Below are 19,166 nucleotides of genomic sequence, written 5' to 3' on the forward strand. Positions count from 1 at the left end.
AAATTAAATAAAAAAAAAATTTTTAAATTTTTTATTTTTTTTTTTTTTTTTTTTTTTTTTTTTTTTTTTTTTTTTTTTTTTTTTTTTTTTTTTTTTTTTTTGGATCAATAACTCAATATATTCAAGTTCTTTTTTAATTAAATTTTGTGAGTTTAACTTTCTTAATAACCCCCTGAACAAAATTCCTCGAACCGTCATTGCTTATGATCCCTTTGAATGGACATAGCTTGGATGGCGATTTGAGCAAATATGTAGTATGTAATATCGTATAAGAGTAAATTTATATAAGTATTTTTTTCCATACTTTCATTTTTCTTCTCAAGCAAACAAAGAAACTTATATTAGTTTTACATCCTTCCATTTTTTCCATCATCCCAACTAAACACACATGGTGAAAAAGTAAAATTTTTGCTATCCTCACACTCTGCTATCCTTACAACATATCCAGCAGCCTTCTAACTGAACTTAGCCTAAATGACATAATACCATATACACTTTTAGATTTATACTAATATTTAATTTGTGCTATAAGATTGATCCATGTCAAATGCAGTGGATCCAACTCTTATATGATATGAGCAAAAGTTATTTCTTAACTAATTAATTCCGCTAATTCCGTCGTTATTTGCTGCGAGATCAATCTAAGGCGGCACCATTTGTGTCTCCTTTTCCAATCTTTAACATTATAATTTGAGACTTCTCAGAACTTGACATGCTCCATCAGCCAATACCAGAAAAATTACATGCACATAATGCATCAATAAGACAAGCAGCCCATATTGACTAGAACTAAATACTAATTAACGAATTGTCAAGAAAAATCAAAAGGGACAAAGCAAAACAGCACCGTGCGCACATATAGAGTATAGACTTGAATCTCATCTATTTAACGAAAGCCATCACATACTCTCACTCACAAAGCAAAAAAATGAAGTCCTACACGTTTATTCTCTTGAGCTTAGCTTTCTTGCTAGGAAGTACCTCGGCTGAACAATGTGGAAGACAAGCTACTGGTGCAGTTTGACCAAATGGCCTATGTTGTAGCCAATATGGATGGTGTGGCTCCACAACTGAGTACTGTGGAAATGGTTGCCAGAGTCAATGCAAGCCAAAAACTACACCTTCCAAACCAACCCCAACCCCTAGAGGTGGTGGTGGTATTGGCAGCCTCATTAGCCTCTCTATAATCAACCAACTGCTTAAACATCGCAAAGATGAGAGCTGCCCCAGTCACGGGTTCTATACCTACAATGCTTTCATCACTGCTGCCCGATCTTTTAAACATAGAGAGCTTAAGAAAGTGCCCTTTGAATATTCAAACATTCGTGACTCATGAGATCAGCATCATTGGTTGGCCAACATTTAAGGGTGGCAAAATCAACCTAAACTCATTTGTCCACCTAAACCCAACCACTTAAAAGAGACCCAAACTCACCCAATTATTAGTTAGGTTAAATGGGTATTAACCCAATTAAGCCCAATTAACATTAATGTTTATTGGGTTTTAATTGGGTACCCAATTAGACCCAATTAATCCAAGTATCATTTCTACAAATCACCCAACTTTAAAATACCATAAAACCACTAAAATTACTAAAATACCCCCTCAACCTAAAAAATGACCAAAATAATCCCGAAACCCAAAAAATGACCAAAATACCCCTCGAAACTCAAAAAATGACCAAAACACCCCTGAAACAAAAAAAAAATGACCAAAATACCGCCAAAACCAAAAAATGACCAAAATACCCTCGAAACATAAAAAATTACCAAAATACCGTCAAAACCTAAAAAATTACCAAAATACCCCCGAAACCTAAAAATGACCAAAATACCCCTAAAACCCAAAAAATTACAAAAATACTCCCGAAACCTAAAAATGACCAAAATAACCCTGAAATCCAAAAAATGACCAAAATACCCTCGAAACCTAAAAGATGACCAAAATATCCACGAAACTTAAAAATTACCAAAAAACCCCTAAAATCCAAAAAATGACCAAAATACCCTCGAAACTTAAAAATTACCAAAATACCTCTGAAACCTAAAAAATGGCCAAAATACCCCCGAAACCTAAAAAATAACCAAAATAACATTGAAACCTAAAAAATGGCCAAAATACCCCTAAAACCAAAAAGATGACCAAAATATCTCCGAAACCTAAAAATGATCAAAATACCCCCTGAAATCCAAAAAATGACCAAAATACCCCCTGAAACCTAAAAATTACCAAAATACCTCCGAAACTTAAAAAATTGCCAAAATAACCCCGAAGCCTAAAAAATAACCAAAATAACCCTGAAACCTAAAAAATAACCAAAATACCCCCGAAACCTAAAAAAGACTAAAATACCCTCCAAACCTAAAAAATGGCCAAAATAACCCTAAAGCCTAAAAATGACCAAAATACCCCCTGGAATCTAAAAATGACCAAAATAATATCAAAACCTAAAAATGACCAAAATACCCCCTAAAACTATAAAATGACCAAAATCCCCCCTAAACCTAAAAATTAACTAAAATACCCCTGAAACCTAAAAAATGACCAAAATACCCTCAAACCTCTAAAGTGACGAAAATACCCCTAAACCTTTGAAATGACCCAAATAAACCCAAAACCTCTAAAATGGCCACAAATAACCTGAAACCTCTAAAATTACCAAAAATACCCGAAAACCTCTAAAATGACCAAAATACCTCTAAACCTATAAAACGACCAAAATACCCCTCAAAATATCTAAAATGACCAACATACCACTAATCCTATAAGATGAACAAAATACAACCGAAGCCTCTAAAATTACCAAAATAGGGGTTTGGGGTATCTTAGTCATTTTTTAGGTTTAGGGGGTATTTTGGTCATTTTTTATGTTTAGGGAGTATTTTGGTCATTTTTTAGTTTTAGGGGGGATTTTGGTAATTTTTTAGGTTTAGGGTGTATTTTTATCGACTTATAGGTTTAAGGGGCTTTTTTGTCATTTTATAGGTTTTGGGGTATTTTGGTCGTATTTAGGTTTCAAGGGTATTTTGGTAATTTTTTTTAGGTTTCAGGGGGTATTTCAATTAATTTTTAGGTTCGAAGGTATATCGATCATTTTTTAGGTTTAGGGGGTATTTTGGCCATTTTTAGGTTTCTTGGTTATTTTGGTCAATTTTTAGGCTTTGTGGTTATTTTGGCCATTTTTAAGGTTAAGTGGTTATTTTAGTCAATTTTTAGGCTTCGTGGTTATTTTGGCCATTTTTAAGGTTTTGGGGGTATTTTGGTCATTTTCAGGTTTCGGGGTTATTTTGGTCAATTTTTAGGTTTCTAGGTTATTTTGGCCATTTTTTAGGTTTCAAAGGTATTTTGGTAATTTTGTAGGTTTGGGGGTATTTTGGTAATTTTTAGGTTTTTAGGGTATTTTGGTCATTTTTTTTTTTTGGATTTCAAGGGTATTTTGGTCATTTTCAGGTTTTGGGGGGTATTTTGGTCATTTTTTGGGTTTTGGTGGTATTTTGGTAATTTTTAGGTTTTAGGGGTATTTTGGTCATTTACTTGGGTTTTAGGAGTATTTTGGTCATTTTGTTGGTTTCGTGGTTATTTTGGTAATTTTGAGGTTTTGGGGTATTTTGGTCATTTTTGAAGATTTTAGAGTACTTTGGTCATTTACACTTTAGGGGCATTTTGGTAATTTTACTAATTGGGTAATTGGGTGGGTTGGGGTTTACCCATAATAATTGGATTGAGTTGGATTTGGGTTATAAACAATTAGTTAAATAAGTTTTAATGGGTAAATGGGTTTTATATACCCAACCGAATTATGCCCACCTTAAACCCATTTGACACCCCTAGCCAACAATGTTAGACATAAACAAATTTCACAATTTATTAAATGACAAATTGAGATTATTGCAGCAACACCTTTATATGAGATCACCACTTAATCACAATTTGTCACCTTAACAATTATGAAATTTATTATGTTATATTAAATTTTTCATTGACATTATCACAATTTGTCACTACTGTTAGGAATGCACTAATAAGCCAGCTTATTACTTTTTCTTCTTTTTTTTTTTTTTTCTATTATTTGTAAGTCTCATTTGAGTCACCTACTTATTTTATTTTACTTTTACTTTTTATCTACACTACTTTCGCAAAAAAATTTCAACAAAAAGTTAGGTAAGTTGTTCTCATACGAAAACTAAATAGCACATTATCAGAATATCCAATTGCTTAACATTAGTTCATGTTAGGTTCTAAGGAATTATGAACTAATGTATTAGAACTTCATTTTGTAATGTTTGCAAACCATGATCAAAATGTTTTAGTCATGTTTAGACTTGCTCAAAGTATGAGTTTTTACGTAAAGTTGGAATCGAGTTACTGTAGGATTTACTGTGTAAATCTGCCTGGCTCGATCGATCGAGAATTAGACTCGATTGATCGAAAGTCGTGCAAATTGTTTTTTCTGTAGAATTTCCAACTCAAAGTAAACCTGTTTGACATGTAGGGTTTTATGTTTTGCCCTAGGTATAAAAGAAAAAACCCTAGCCACGTTTTCAGGTTACTCTTTATACTCTGTGTGTGAATCTTTTGTGAGATCTAGATGTGTTTTCCTTCACACATACTTAAGGTTATCAAGGATCAAGACTATGTCAAGAACTTGGTGATCGTTTCAGTTGCAGATTCAAGAGTTTAAAGATACACAAGTGGGAGTGCTTGTACTTGCTGGGAATCCAAGAAAGAAATAGTCTGTGGATTCGGAGCTGTCACATGGTCATGGTAATAAGTTTCCTACTCGAGGTAGCAATAGGATGTTAGTGGTCTAAGTCGCTATTGTGTAAACTTTAATTTTTTCATAGTAGATTTGGTTTACCTTGAGGATAGCTAGGTTAAATCCTTCCTAGGTTTTTTACCGGTTTGGTTTTCCTAGGTCATCATGTCTTTGTGTTCTTTACTTTCTGCACTTTACATTGATATGATATATTTATGTTAACCTAGATCTATTTAATTTGAATAAGTAATCACTTGACTAATTAACTAGGTTAATATGGTTGTGTTTTAAAGGGTCTAAAAATGTACAGTTCAAAATATATTTAAATCAATTCACATTCTTTCAGACAAATTATAAAAGGAATTGAATTTGTCAAAGATTGTCTAAGTTCAAGGGTTGTAGATGCTAGTAGTACCAAGTCAAATTGAATTCTGCTATCAAACTTTGATGATTGTATGAGTTCCTCACATGTGATGTAACTACAATATATAATAATTCACAATTTCAACTTTGATGATTCAGCAATTTCACTTATATTTAGATCATGGGCTATGTCAACAATAATTATGGTGTCCTGTCAACACAATAGTTTGGGTAACTTTCTATATTTTTCACACTGATATTGACTGTTGATCTTTTTGACTTTTTCAGCAATTACAACTATGCTTCAGCAGGTAAAGCAATCGGAGAGGACTTGATAAACAATCCAGATAGTGTAACCACAGACATGGTGATTTCATTTCAGACAGCCATATGGTTTTGGAAGACACCACAGGGCAACAAGCCATCAAGCCACAATGTCATCATTGGCAAATGGACACCATCTCCTGCAGATAGATCAACTGGTCGAGTCCCAGGCTATGGTGTCATAACCAACATAATCAATGGTGGCCTCGAATGTGGTCGTGGTCATGATGATAGGGTGGCTAGTTGGATCGGTTTCTAAAAGAAGTATTGTGACATTATGGGACTATGCTATGGGAACAACTTGGATTGCTATAATCAAAGGCCCTTTGCTTAAACTTGGATTGTAGTAATGCTACTACTAAGTACTACAGGAGAACATAAAGAGACAATCTTATTTAGTTGGAAAATATTTTTCCCTAGCAGAAAAAGTTTTGAGTATGTTATTACAAGCAGTAAAATGAATGAAATTGTTTAGAATGAAGTTGCAGTATACAGTGTATATAGTCTCCAAAAACAAAAATGGGTATATATGGTGATGAGTCATACGCATATAATATATCATACAGAAAACTACTACAAATTACTTAGAATGAAACAACGGAGTCTGTATATGGCGCAGGACATCAGCTATTTATTAAACAATTTCAGCCTTAAAAACTAGCCTAGTGTTGGTTCAACATTGATATTTCGATTTTTTTTGGGAACTGAATGAATAAAATCGACAAATTTTGAATACAAGCTAGTGCTATTACTTCACATTCACAAAAAGGTGATGTCAACCATTACTCTTTACATAAATTCCCTGATGCAACCCCAGCACAAAATATACCCAAAAGTTGAAAAGTGAAAAAAAGAAAAAAGAAAAGAGAGAGAGAGAGAGAGAGAGAAAGAAAAAGAAATTACATATTTACATCTTTGGAAGATTCTTGTCCAAATTGATTAAATCAATTTCTATGTCTCCTCCCACTGACCTTTTTTTTTTCTTTTTTCCTAAGAGTCGCTTCATTCCAAATGTCTTCATTAACCAATCAGGGTTCCTTGCAGTCACAACATGCCCAATAATCACTCCAACAACTGTACCAAATCCATACCCAATCACAACTATTTTCCAACCAAATTCAAATGGAGAATCTGAATCTTCACCATTCTTTGAGATTGAGGCTGGATGTAACGAAGTATCAATATTATCACAATTATTTGTCAAGGGGCTCCCACACAAACCTGAATTTCCCTCATATGAATTGTTTTGAAATGTATTAAATTGTTGCCCATTTGGTATGAGTCCCGTGAGATGATTATAAGAGACATTGAAATATTCCAAGGAATTAAGTTGCTCTAGTTGTTTTGGGATCTCCCCAGAGAGTCTATTTATAGAAAGGTCCAATGATTGCAAGTCTACAAGATTTCCCAATGAAAATGGGATATTGCCACTAAGGATGTTATTGGAAACATTGAACAAATCAAGCACCTTTAAATCATCAATTGATTCTAGGATTTCTCCTTCAAACCTATTGCTTGACATATCAATACCTGTAAAGTGCTCTTGGACCCTTTGGTATACCATATTCATGCCTTTGTTTGTAATTTCCATTGAGTAATTGTAATCATAAGACAAATGATAATTCCAACTACCTTTTGGTATGGTAAAATTTGTCTTCACATGAATATATGTTAAAGGGCTTTCATTATCAAAATCCCTGTACTTCCAATTCTGAAATATTTCTAGTGGCAACTTTCCTGAAAAGTTATTGTTGGAAAGATCAAGGACTCGCAAGTTGGGAAACTTATACTCAGCATTAGGAATGACTATTGGGCCATTGAATTTGTTAGACCTTAAACAGAGAACCATTAAGTTTGGAAGATTTCCAAACCAATAGGGAAAAGAATCATTGAATTGGTTGACACCAAGATCAATAGCCTCTAGCATCATTAAATTGGCCAATGTTGTTGGTAAACGGTTTTGGAATTTGTTTTCACTAAAATTTATCATCCGCAATTGGGTTCCTTTTGCCCAAGTTTGTGGAATGCTTCCCTCAAGTTTGTTCTTTTGTAGATTAAGCACTAACAAAGAATCACCAAACTTGTTCAAACATTGGGGAAGTGAACCACTTAAGCTGTTACTAGACAAATCAAGCATCTGAATAGAAGTCATGTTGCAAATCCATTGTGAAATTTTTCCACTCAATTTATTGTTTGGAATATTATAGCGCAAAGTGGAGGATGGTGGAATAGGAAGTGACCCTTCGAGCTGGTTAGAGCTAAGGTCTAGAATGGCCAGATTAGTCCATGGAAGAGGAAATGGAACTTGACCATCAAAGCCTGTGAGATTGTTGAAAGAAAGATCCATGACACTTAGACATTCTCTACTTATGTGCCACATCCATTCAGGTATATGGCCAGTAATGTTGTTGTAAGCTAGGCTTAGCCACTGTAGACCATCTTGGTTTTTTAGGAAATTTGGAAATTCAATCAAGTTACATGCAGCCAAATCTAACCCATAAATCTTTGGTGGAGTGGCATTGGTACATGTTTCATCAATGAGTAATGACAGTTCATTATGAGAAAGATCCAACATGCCTAGGCTTTTCATATTAAGAAACATGCAAAGTTCCATGATGCCATTCAAGTTATTATCATAAACGTCAAGAACCTCAAGATTGTAAAGTTGGAATATTGAGCTTGGAATTGGGCCTTCAAAATTGTTGGACGAAAGCCCAAGAAAAGTCAATTTTGTCAGGTTCATAAGGGTAAAAGGGATTTCACCAGATAACATAGAAGAAGAGAGATTGAGATATGTTAGTCTTGAAAGATTGCCTACCTGGGATGGGATTTGAGAGTAGTTGAAATTGTTGAAGGCAAGGTTGAGTCTTTGAAGATGAACAAGATGGAAGAGACTGCTATTGGAATTGATTGAACCATAAAGATTGCAGCTACTCAGATCAAGTTCAATCACATGACCTGTGTCCTCATCACAAATAACACCATCCCATGAGCAACAATCAATTTTTTGACCGTCTAGTGTCCAAGATACAACCTTGGGACAAGCCGATGGGTCACTAGATTCAGACCCTTTTATGCTGAAACTGTTTTTGAATTGCAGCAAGGCTGAACTCTCATCATCATGGCATAGTGACTGTATATAAGGAGAAGAATGAGTCAGTATAAGCTGAGACAGGGAAACTAAGAAAAGCACACGCATGAACATGATGCAAAGAAAGGAAGACCCCTTGAAAATTCCTTATTAACTATGTTTAGCACTCATAGGCTCTCATTGCTATGCAAGAGAATGCAAATTAAGTGATGAGCATTTATAGGAAATTTAAATGAAGTACAATAGTAATTAGCAAATCACTTTTTCTTTTTTTCCTTTTTTTTGAGAAAGAACTAGCAAATCACTATTGCACCTGAATTATTTTAAAAAATCATATCTAGTGAAAGGGCGTTATATCATATGAAGCCACGGTCAACATTAATTAATGTATTCCCACCAAAACCCACTAGCTTATATCAAAATCTAATCTAATACTCATATTATAATTCAAAAATGGTGAACTTTTTTATCATTTCTATGTTTGACACTAAGTAAAGGCAGCTTTCTATAGGTGATAGTAGGCTCACCCAAGGTAACTTCTTCTTCTTCTTTTCTTCTTTTTTTCTTTTTTTTTTTTTAGTTATTGAACTTTAGGTTTTTTAATTAAACTCATGCGATGCGTAGGAATAGATAATTATTTTGTAGTTATGATATAATATATAATTTGTTTTTCTAAATTTTGTGGGAAATAATTTGTTCTCCCAAAAAATTAAACAATTTCTAAAATTATTTTTCATTTATCTATCTCAAAATATATATCATCATTTTATTATTTGGATTTGTTTGATTGATATTATTCATTTTTTAGGCAGTCCATATTTTGCTAAATTATGTTATTGTGTGTTATATTTTCCTAATTTTTTTTCCTTTACAACCAAACTGTTAAAGTTTCAAATATATTATTCAAATTTCTCATTCTCTTAAAATATATTATCATATTTATAAACTTTTCTTATTGTAGGAGTAGCTTCAAACTATTGATTGAGTTTGTTTACTAATATAGATACATGATATTCAAACTGCATTTTTCTTAGACATTCCTAAGAGATTATACCATGTTATAAATTTAATATTTAAAATAATATGTAAAAAAATACTTTTCTATCTAAAATTGAACACTTCACCTATCAAAATGAAGAAAATAATTTTTATAACAACATAAAGAAAACGTGATAAAAAAAAAAATAATTGACTGCATACACTTTCATTTATTAGGATTTAATTGACTTTAACTGGACTTTCAAATCGCATTTATTGTTACTACACTGCAATTGAGCCTCTTCATCCACCACATCATTGGCCACATTATTATCTTTTTATTATTTTTTTGTTTTAATTTTTTGACAATATTAAATATATAAATATATTGGCTTTACAAATTCATCTTAGGTAGTTTTAACTTTATATCTTCATTTACTTTAATTTTGATGTTATAACTAAATGAAAAATTAAAACAAAAATATTGTCTATACATATTCATCTTGAGCGGTTTTAATAGTTGATAAACACATTCAAATACATAGCCAAGATTATATTTTGATATAAATTCAAAATCTCACTTCCAAAATAACTATGTATTATGTCAAAAAAAAGAAAAATCAAACAAAAGCTATGAGAGGTGGTGAGAAGACTTGTGTGACGAAAAACTACTGAATCTTAGAGAAACTAACCGAGGCCACCCCTTCACCCTCTTTCTTCGATTTTGATCCACTCCACCAAGATCAACATGTGAAATTCCCATCATCATTTCGATTACCATTCCAATCAGAACCCCTGTGAATGATTTTGAAGATTTTCCCTCTTGCGTTAAATTCAAGGTACATTCTCTAACCTAGGGTTTTTATTTTTTATTTTTTGAAATTGCAGAATTTTTTGGTAATATATGAACTGATCTTTGTACATGTTTCTTTCTTATCAATTCATAGAGAAAGAAGAAAAAGTGTGGTGGTTGGTTTGGTTAGGCTCTGTGTTTCCTTGAGAATGGTTTGGTAAATCTTTGAAGGATTCATATTTGTGTATTTAAGTTTGGTCTCCTATTAAATCCCATAAATTGAAATGGTCTTCAGGTGGATTTTTAAAATCTTTGAATGATGTATGAAAAGCAAAACCATGATGATGACACCAAAGCCAATTTCTTTATTATTCAATAATGTCTTATTTAATACCTTCTTTTAATCTTTGATATTTCTACCCAGATGGATTCCTTAATTTGCAATAAAATTCTGTCCTGAGTACCTTATAGCTAAATGTTAAAAGGAAATATTATTTTTTAATCCCTCTCACACGCATCCTCTCCTCTCTCTCTTTCTTCTCACATATGCCACCTCCTCTCTTTCTCTCTTATGTTGCTTCTCCTTGGCTATAACCCACACCGCCAGTCCTCTCGCCCCAGGCCATCTTGCCCTTGCCTTGAACCACTGAACCAAGCCTCCGTGGTTCTAGTTTATGGGTTTTTTTTTTTTGTGTGTTGATGCTTTGCCAACTAAAGGCAAATCTAATAAAGCATATGTTGGGTTAAACGTATGAGTGAAGTCTCACATTGAATAAAGATGAGAAGAATGAGTGGTTAATATAACATAATTGAGCACATATCCATTGGGCTTAGGCCTTTTGGGTTGAAGTGTGTCTCTATATGTTATATTAATTATTCAAAAAAGCTCCCCAAGGTGTTTATCTCCCCAACAAGTGGTATCAGAGCCCATGGATGTGTGGGGCAAAGGTGGCAAAGTTATCGAAGTTCCTTTCGTAGTTGGAGCGGGAATGGGGTGTGTGTACTTGAAGCCCTTTCTCAAATAGAGCAGGGCGGGTCCATTTCGCAGTTAAAGCAGGGACGATATATTACACCAAGCAAGCCCATAAAGCCCACGTAAACGATCTTGGAAAAGGCCCAACAAAGGAGTATTATTGCCAATGGTGCTAGACAATGATGAGATGTGAGGTTTCCATGGATATGGATGTGCGGGGTTCCCATGGATGTGCGTGCGGGGTTGATACGTGGTTCTCATGGATGGCATACGAGAGACCCATGGATGATGCATTGATGAAGTGAAAAGCCCATTAGGCAAGCGGGAGTGAATAGGACTTATTCATGGCCCACAAAGAGGGTCTTGAAGCCCATAGAAAGGTAGAATCACACGTGAAGGGGAGATTGTTGGGTTACACATGTGAGTGAAATCCCACATTGAATAAAGATGAGAAGAATGAGTGGTTAATATAACATAATTAAGCACATATCCATTGGGCTTAGGCCTTTTGGGTTGAAGTGTGTCTCTATGTTATATTAATTATTCAAGAAAGCTCCCCAAGGTGTTTATCTCCCCGACAGCATAAAATCTTATCTAAGTCATCTTGTCCTCTTTGTTTAAAGGAGCATGAATCAGTGATGTGGGAATATGATTTTGTGAAACTTGTTTGGTAGCAGAATTTTGGTTAGGTTGATTAGGCAAAGACTTCTGCTAGGACTTTTGTGGATTTGGTAAGCTTGATCTGAAGAAAAATCTTATCTATGCAAGGTTGTTCTAGTGAAGAAGGCTAGGTGTGATAGAGTGGCTTGGATCACTCCTCCTCACAATTCCTTCAAGACAAACTTTGTTGCGTTCTAATTGGTGTGGTTTTTTTTTTTTTTTTTTTTGGGGTGGGTTTGTTGCGTTTTGATCGGTGTGGGTTTGTTGTGGCTGTGGTAGTGGTGGCTGGTGGCAGTGGGTGTGGGTTTGAGTTTGTGATTTGATTTGATTTTAGGTTTGTGATTTGGTTTTAGGTTTGTTTTTGTTTGTGATTTTAGTGGTCGGTGGTTGAGGTTGTGAGTGGTGGTGACTATGGCAGTGGGTATGAGCGGTGGTGGATGGTGGCAGTGGGTGTGGGTGTGGTGTGGGTAGTTGCAGTGAGTTGGGTTTGCAATGGGTTGGGTGTTTTTGTCTAGGAGAAGAGAGATATAGAAAGAGAGAGGAAGAGATGAGATTGAAAATAAAAAGAATTAAATAAATAATATTTCAATGAAAGTGGTAAAAAAAAAACCTTCGATGTTGAGTGTATTATAAACTAGGGTGTTAAAATAGATAAAATAGTGTTCTGAGTTAGTAAATGCTATATTTTTTAACATGTTTAATATGAATGCTCTAAAATATTAATGTCTTTTGAAATATTAAAAGATAAAGAAATCACTTGTGATCCGATGTATGCATTTAAAAATGCATAGTTGGAGGGGTGTTTTTTTTTTTTTTTTTTCCAAGCAAGTATTATTCGGTGTTTTGATTTAGTTTCTATTATGTTCTTAAGTTAAATGGTGTTAGAGTAACAACAAGACTATAGGTGGGCAACAGACTATTAAACAGATAGGACCACAGGTGGGTAAAGTATCATTTTTTAAACCACAAGTGGGTAAAATGTTTTTTAGCTAGGCAAATCACTTGTAAATGAGTTTTTGTTGTTAGGGGGAGATTTTTGTATTTTGGAACTGTAGAGCTATAGATTGTATCTAGGTGATGTTTTTTTTTGTTTGGGTTGTCCATGATAGGAGGAGATACATTGATTATATATGTTTCTTGTTTCACATTGCGTATTGATTTATATTTATGAGGTTATTCATGATATATGTCTTTATTTTGTGTTTTGTGAAATCAAGATGTTATTTTGTTTTGCTTGTATTTTCCACACATGCGTTTATGCGTTTGTTGAGTGTTTTAGGAAATATACAAGTTGATTTAGTCATGCTACAGTCTACACTTGCAACTGATAGATAGTAGTTATGTTGAATTTGTTTTGTTGGGCAATGTTTTTGTAATGGGCTGTTGTTTGTAAACTTTGAGCATTTTGTTTAGTTTGTGTTTTGTCACGGATTGCCAAATGGGGAGTTTGTTAGGTTCTAAGGAATTAGAAACAAATATATTAGAACTTCATTTTGTAATGTTGGCAAATCATGATCAAAACATTTTAGTCTTGTTTAGACTTGCTCAAAGTATATGTTTTTTATGTAAAGTTGGAATCGAGTTGTTGCAGGATTTACTGTGTAAATTTGTCTAGCTCAATCGATCGAGAATTAGACTCGACCGATCGAAAGTCATGCAGATTGTTTTTTCTGCAGAATTTCCAACTCAGCCCAAACTCATTTGACGTGTAGGGTTTTATGTTTTGTCTTAAGTATAAAAGGGAAAACCCTAACCACGTTTTGAGGTTGCTCTTTATGCTGTGTGTGTGAATCTTCTGTGAGATCTAAAGGTATTTGCCTTCACACATACTTAGGGTTATCAAGAATCAAGACTATATCAAGAACTTGATAATCAATTCAGTTGCAGATTCAAGAGCTTAAAGATACACAAGCGGGAGTGCTTGTACTTGCTGGGAATTTAAGAAATAAGTAATCCTTGGAATCGAAGTTGTCACGTGGTTGTGGTAGTGAATTTCCTACTCGAGGTAGCAATAAGATATTAGTGGTCTAAGTCGCTATTGTGTAAACTTCAATTCTTTCATAGTGGATTCAGTTTTACCTTGAGGATAGCTAAATTAAATCCTCCCCACGTTTTTTACTATTTTGATTTTCCTGGGTCATCATATCTTTGTGTTCTTTATTTTCCGCACTTTACATTGATATGATATATTTGTGTTAACTTAGATCTGATAATTTGACTAAGTAATCACTTGACTAATTAACTAGGTTAATCTGGTTGTATTTTAAGGGGTCTAAAAACAAACAGAGATACAAAAAATAAAAAAATTACACAAAAATAAAACATGAGAGAGAGAGAGAGAGAGAGAGAGAGAGAGAGAGTAATGACCTTTTTTGTGTGAAAAAATATGTGTAGAATGGGAGAGAAAATGACAAATTTATAGTAATAGAATAGAGATAAGAAAAGTCAAAATAAAAGAAAGAAGAATGGATAGATAAAGAGTGACATTAAGGTTGCGAGTAGCGGAACTATGAAAAGGTAAAATAGACATTATGGTTGGAAATAGTGGCGAAAAATGGTTAGAAATAGGTAGATGGTGTAGCCGCTAATGTGGCTCAATAAGAGCGTAATAATAATAAATGTTACACTTAAACTTTTAAATGTATATAGATAGATTAAAAAATTATAGTTGCATACTTTTATTAACCAGTATAACACAAATAATTATTTTTTTTTCAAAGACAATTTATTAGCCAATGAAATTGCATATTAATTGTAGAATTTAATATACATTTGAAGAATTGTATCTTTAGTCTGAACATAATGTAAGAATGTGATGGAAACTAGGGCCAGTTGTCAACTACCAGACTAAAACTGCAGACAAAACATACAATTGGTTCTGACTTAAACAATTATGCTATATATGAAGTTTAAAGTTAGAAGTTAGAAGTGTCGTGTGAGACCTGCAACTGCAATTTTTCACCACTCGTTCTCATTGACTTGTGGTGGATGACGAAAATTGTTAATTACTATATGTTAAGCTCACTATGGTTGAATCTTAACCCATCCAAAAATAATAATAATAATACTGCAACTTTTACTACATAAAATTTATAAACTGATATGGTAATAAATATGATCAATAGATTTCAACCATCTCATATCTAATTTTGAATTGCCTCTATCTAATTGGTGGGTCCAGCTTACCTCAATAAAAATTTAACAAGATATTTCCTTTTGTTTTAAATACAAGTTGCCACATCACCTGGCCCACTAATAAACGTACCGTGGAAATTAAAACCCAATGTCATCTCATTAAATTTCAAACAAAAACTAACAGAACTCACCCACAAAACTAACGCTTCTGCTAATGTTTGCCTTTTTTTTTTTTTTTTTTTTTTTTTTTTTTTTTTTTTTTTTTTTTTTTTTAACATCATTGACTCTTAAATTTTAAAACTCAGCGCCAAATAGAAAACTAGCAACGAGAAAAATATGTTTTACTGCCCTAGTTCTTCCTCTTTTTTTAACTATAGTAAATCAGTTTTTTAAGCAAACATGTATATTGAAAGACATTTAAAAACTAAACTATTACAATTAATTACCATGTATATTTAATGAAAAAACACAATTTACACAAACTATGACAATTAATTACCAGCTATCTTTGCCCAAAGCTGTTTTGATTTTTTAAGTTTGAAGTTGGGCATTTTAGTATGGTGATTTTGCTCAAAAAAACATTTTGAAACTTTAAATTGAAGTGGTCATTTTAGTCGGGTAACTTTATCCAAAAATACTCAAAACGATCAACTTAAAAGTCTAAAATAATTTTTGGGTAAAGTTACTAGACTAAAATGATCAATTTCAAACTTAAAGGACTAAAATTATTTTGAGAAAATTTATTGGACTAAAATGACTAACTTCAAACTTAAATGACTAAAATAATTTTTGGGCGGATTAACATGTATAAATTGCATTTTTGCCTATATTTTAATGTGGGTACATTTTATACACAAGTCTATTTAATGCTAGAAAATTAACAATGCGCATTTATTAATGTAAGACAATAGTAATTAATGCAAATATTAAATAAGTTTATATATTGCAAAACTTTTGCTAATTAATACTCCCTAAACACTACTATAAAAGGATAAGCACACTAGCCTACAAAACACACACCAACTCCTCTGAAATTTCTATTATTCTTGTCACTTTGCTTGTAGTTTAACTCTCCCCAAGCTCATAAATCATTTCCCTTAGACCACACTCACTTAGCTCACAGATTTCTTTTCCTTTTCAGCATATTCTAAGCCTATAAATGCTTCCTAATCAATCATAAACAACCCTTTACCCATTAAAAACTTAGCTTCAACATTAACTCCATCACACCACACAAGCTTACATACCCACTCACTCAAAATGCCTACACTACCCCATTCATGCTCCACATATATTTCCTCAAGAATCTTAGTTCAACACTCTGCTGCATTGATTTGGAATATTTCTCTCCCTTCACACCATGCTAAATAACCCATTCTTTTCACCATGAACCGTTATTTTTACTTTTTGTTTTACTATTAAGGATATAATGTATTTGTAACATGAAATTCTTCCTTCCTCATTGATATAATGATGGTTGAAGGTACAATAGACCCCTTGACCAAGACACACAAGGACTTCAAAAATAAACACTTTCTTAAATCTATTTAATAATAGACTGCTTGACTTTAAGTGTAATTTCACCCTACTGCTGGATAATTTATTTTTCTTATTTATCAAACAGGACCACTAATGTACTAATTAACTATTGTGAAGTAATTTTATTGGGCTTTTGTTGTTATTTCGTCAACGTGCAGCCCTTATTTTTGCAGATAGGCTTATCACCACGCCAAAAGCCTTTGGGCATCATCTCAAGAGTCCATCGTTGAGTTTCGGCTTAACTTTCTTCTCATATTTTATTCAGAGGCATCAATTTCCCTTAACACTTAGCAAATATAAAAACACTTAACATGAATTTATTATTATACGTTTGTGTAATACTATGAATATGTATAGTCTACTACTTACCAGGTAAAATAAAAAAAATAAAAATCCCATATATGTGTACCTAATTGGGCGGGTTATATTAATTGCTCCTTTGCAGATGTAGGGGCTATAAGCTTTTTATTTTTTATTTTTTATTTTTTGAGAATCGTGCAGGGCTATACGCCTACAAGTTAATATATAAATGACGAAGTGGAGAGTTTTTTTTTTTTTTTTTAAATTTATTTTTTATCTCACAATATAGTGTCATTAGCCTTTGTTGTCTTACAATTTACATATCATTATTTTAACATATATTTTTTAAAATAAATATATTTTATACAGATTCTATATAGATTCTCTTCATTTACACCTCCTTAGATAAAATCTTGTCATGTCATTTTTCTTAAATGGTAAAATAGATAATTATATATAAATAGAATCGTAGTAAATAAATGCTTATTAATAGCACCATAATTACCAAATTTTATATTCAAAAAAATTAAATAAATAGAAGATTATAATGTACAAAGTTTTTTTTTTTTTTTAGAAACAACTAATTATTAAACAACACACTTAATTACACTTTCTCACTAAGTTCAAACACATTATTTAATTCAAAATACCTAACTCTTGTAGTAGTAGAATGAAGCTTTAACCATTGATACCACTCTAATTATATGTACTAATCAGTAATCAGTAATCCCATGTATGTGTACCTAATTGGGCCGGGTCATATTTAATTGCTCCATTGCAGATGTAGGGCTATAAGCTTTTTATTTTTTTATTTTTTATTTTTTGAGAATCGTGTAAATGCCTAAGTTAGTATATATAAACGACGAAGTTCGAGGGTTTTTTAAAAAAAATTTATTTTTATCTCACAATATGTGTCATTAGCCTTTGTTGTCTTACAATTTACATATCATTATTTTAACATATATTTTTTAAAATGAAATTATATTTTATACAGATTCTATATAGATTCTCTTCATTTTACACCTCCTTAAATAAAATCTTGTCATGTCATTTTTCTTAAAATGGTAAAATAGATAATTAATATATAAATAGAATCGTAATAGATAATGCTTATAGCTACCATAATTACCAAATTTTATATTCAAAAAAATTAAATAAAATAGAAGATTATATTTGTACAAAGTATTTTTTTTTTTTTTTTGAGAAACAAACTAATTATTAAAGACATATACTTAATTATACTTTCTCACCAAGTTCAAACACATTATTTAATTCAAAGTACCTAACTCTTGTAGTAGTAGAATGGAGCTTTACCATTAATACCACTCTAATTATATGTACTAATCAGTAATCACAAGAAGCTGTGTAAAGTGTAAATGGTTATGAAAAAAAAATTAAGAAAAATGTTGTTTCTATGCGCCTACTGAAATGACTTAACAACTCGAATGCTACTAATTACCTGTGGTCTGATGAGAGGTTTGAGCCAAGAATGCCGCAATCTCCATTTTGCGTGTAGTAACATCACCAGTTGTACCAAAGCCATTGAAAGATCGAGCAGCAGCAATGAAAGCATTTTAAGTGTAGAATCCATTACTTTCACATCGCGGGTCATTCCGATACTTGAGCAATTGGTCAAAAAGAGAAGCACTGATGATGCTGCTAACATTGCCATAATCAGTATCACTAGTAGCAGATGGAGGTATACCAGGTCGTTTGGGGTGTCTAGGAGGTGCACTAGGATTGCACTGGCTCTGGCAACCAAATCCACAGTACTCACTTGTATTGCGACGCCATCCAAATCCACTACAGCATAACCCATGTGGACATATATAGAGCACCCAACTTCTGTCTTCCACATTCGTATGCTGAGGTTCCAAGCAAGAATTCAGCAAAGAAAAGGAATATCAAAGAGAAGAGCTTCATTTTCTTATCTTTGAGAGTGTGCATACAGCAATATGATTTGTGGTAGATTCAGATGAAAACTAGTAACAGTTCGCTACCTATACTTTGTCATGAAAGCACTACTCATATAGGATAAGTGTTATGAACTTCCTTGGTAGGAACCACTTCATCATGGCTGAAATACGTTACAGCAAAAAGGCGTTACGAGGTGTGGGAAAATTATCTTCTTCCTCCACAACAAAAAATATGAAAGAGATAAGGCGTTATGCATGCATGTCATTCATCAGGCAAAAAAAAAAAAGGGATCTTTTATATTTTTTTGTTTTTCAGATTTTTAAGTTTTCGTTAGGT

General features: G+C 32.8%; 1 protein-coding gene and 1 pseudogene across 1 annotated transcript; one reads left to right on the forward strand and one right to left on the reverse strand.

The window, feature by feature from the left end:
* LOC112030218 (endochitinase-like) overlaps nt 1-18,836 on the reverse strand; it is a 31,350-nt pseudogene extending 12,514 nt beyond the window's left edge.
* Nucleotides 1,028-5,703, forward strand: LOC136064843 (endochitinase-like; the record flags this gene model as incomplete). Its single annotated transcript, XM_065767151.1, has 3 exons — nt 1,028-1,300; nt 4,669-4,733; nt 5,409-5,703. Coding segments are annotated over 3 exons (633 nt in total), but the record flags the coding sequence as incomplete, so codon positions are not given.
* Nucleotides 18,837-19,166: the final 330 nt, after the last annotated feature.

The sequence above is a fragment of the Quercus suber genome, unplaced genomic scaffold (assembly GCF_002906115.3).
Source record: "Quercus suber isolate HL8 unplaced genomic scaffold, Cork oak 2.0 scaffold_779, whole genome shotgun sequence".
NCBI classification, from domain to species: Eukaryota; Viridiplantae; Streptophyta; class Magnoliopsida; order Fagales; family Fagaceae; genus Quercus; species Quercus suber.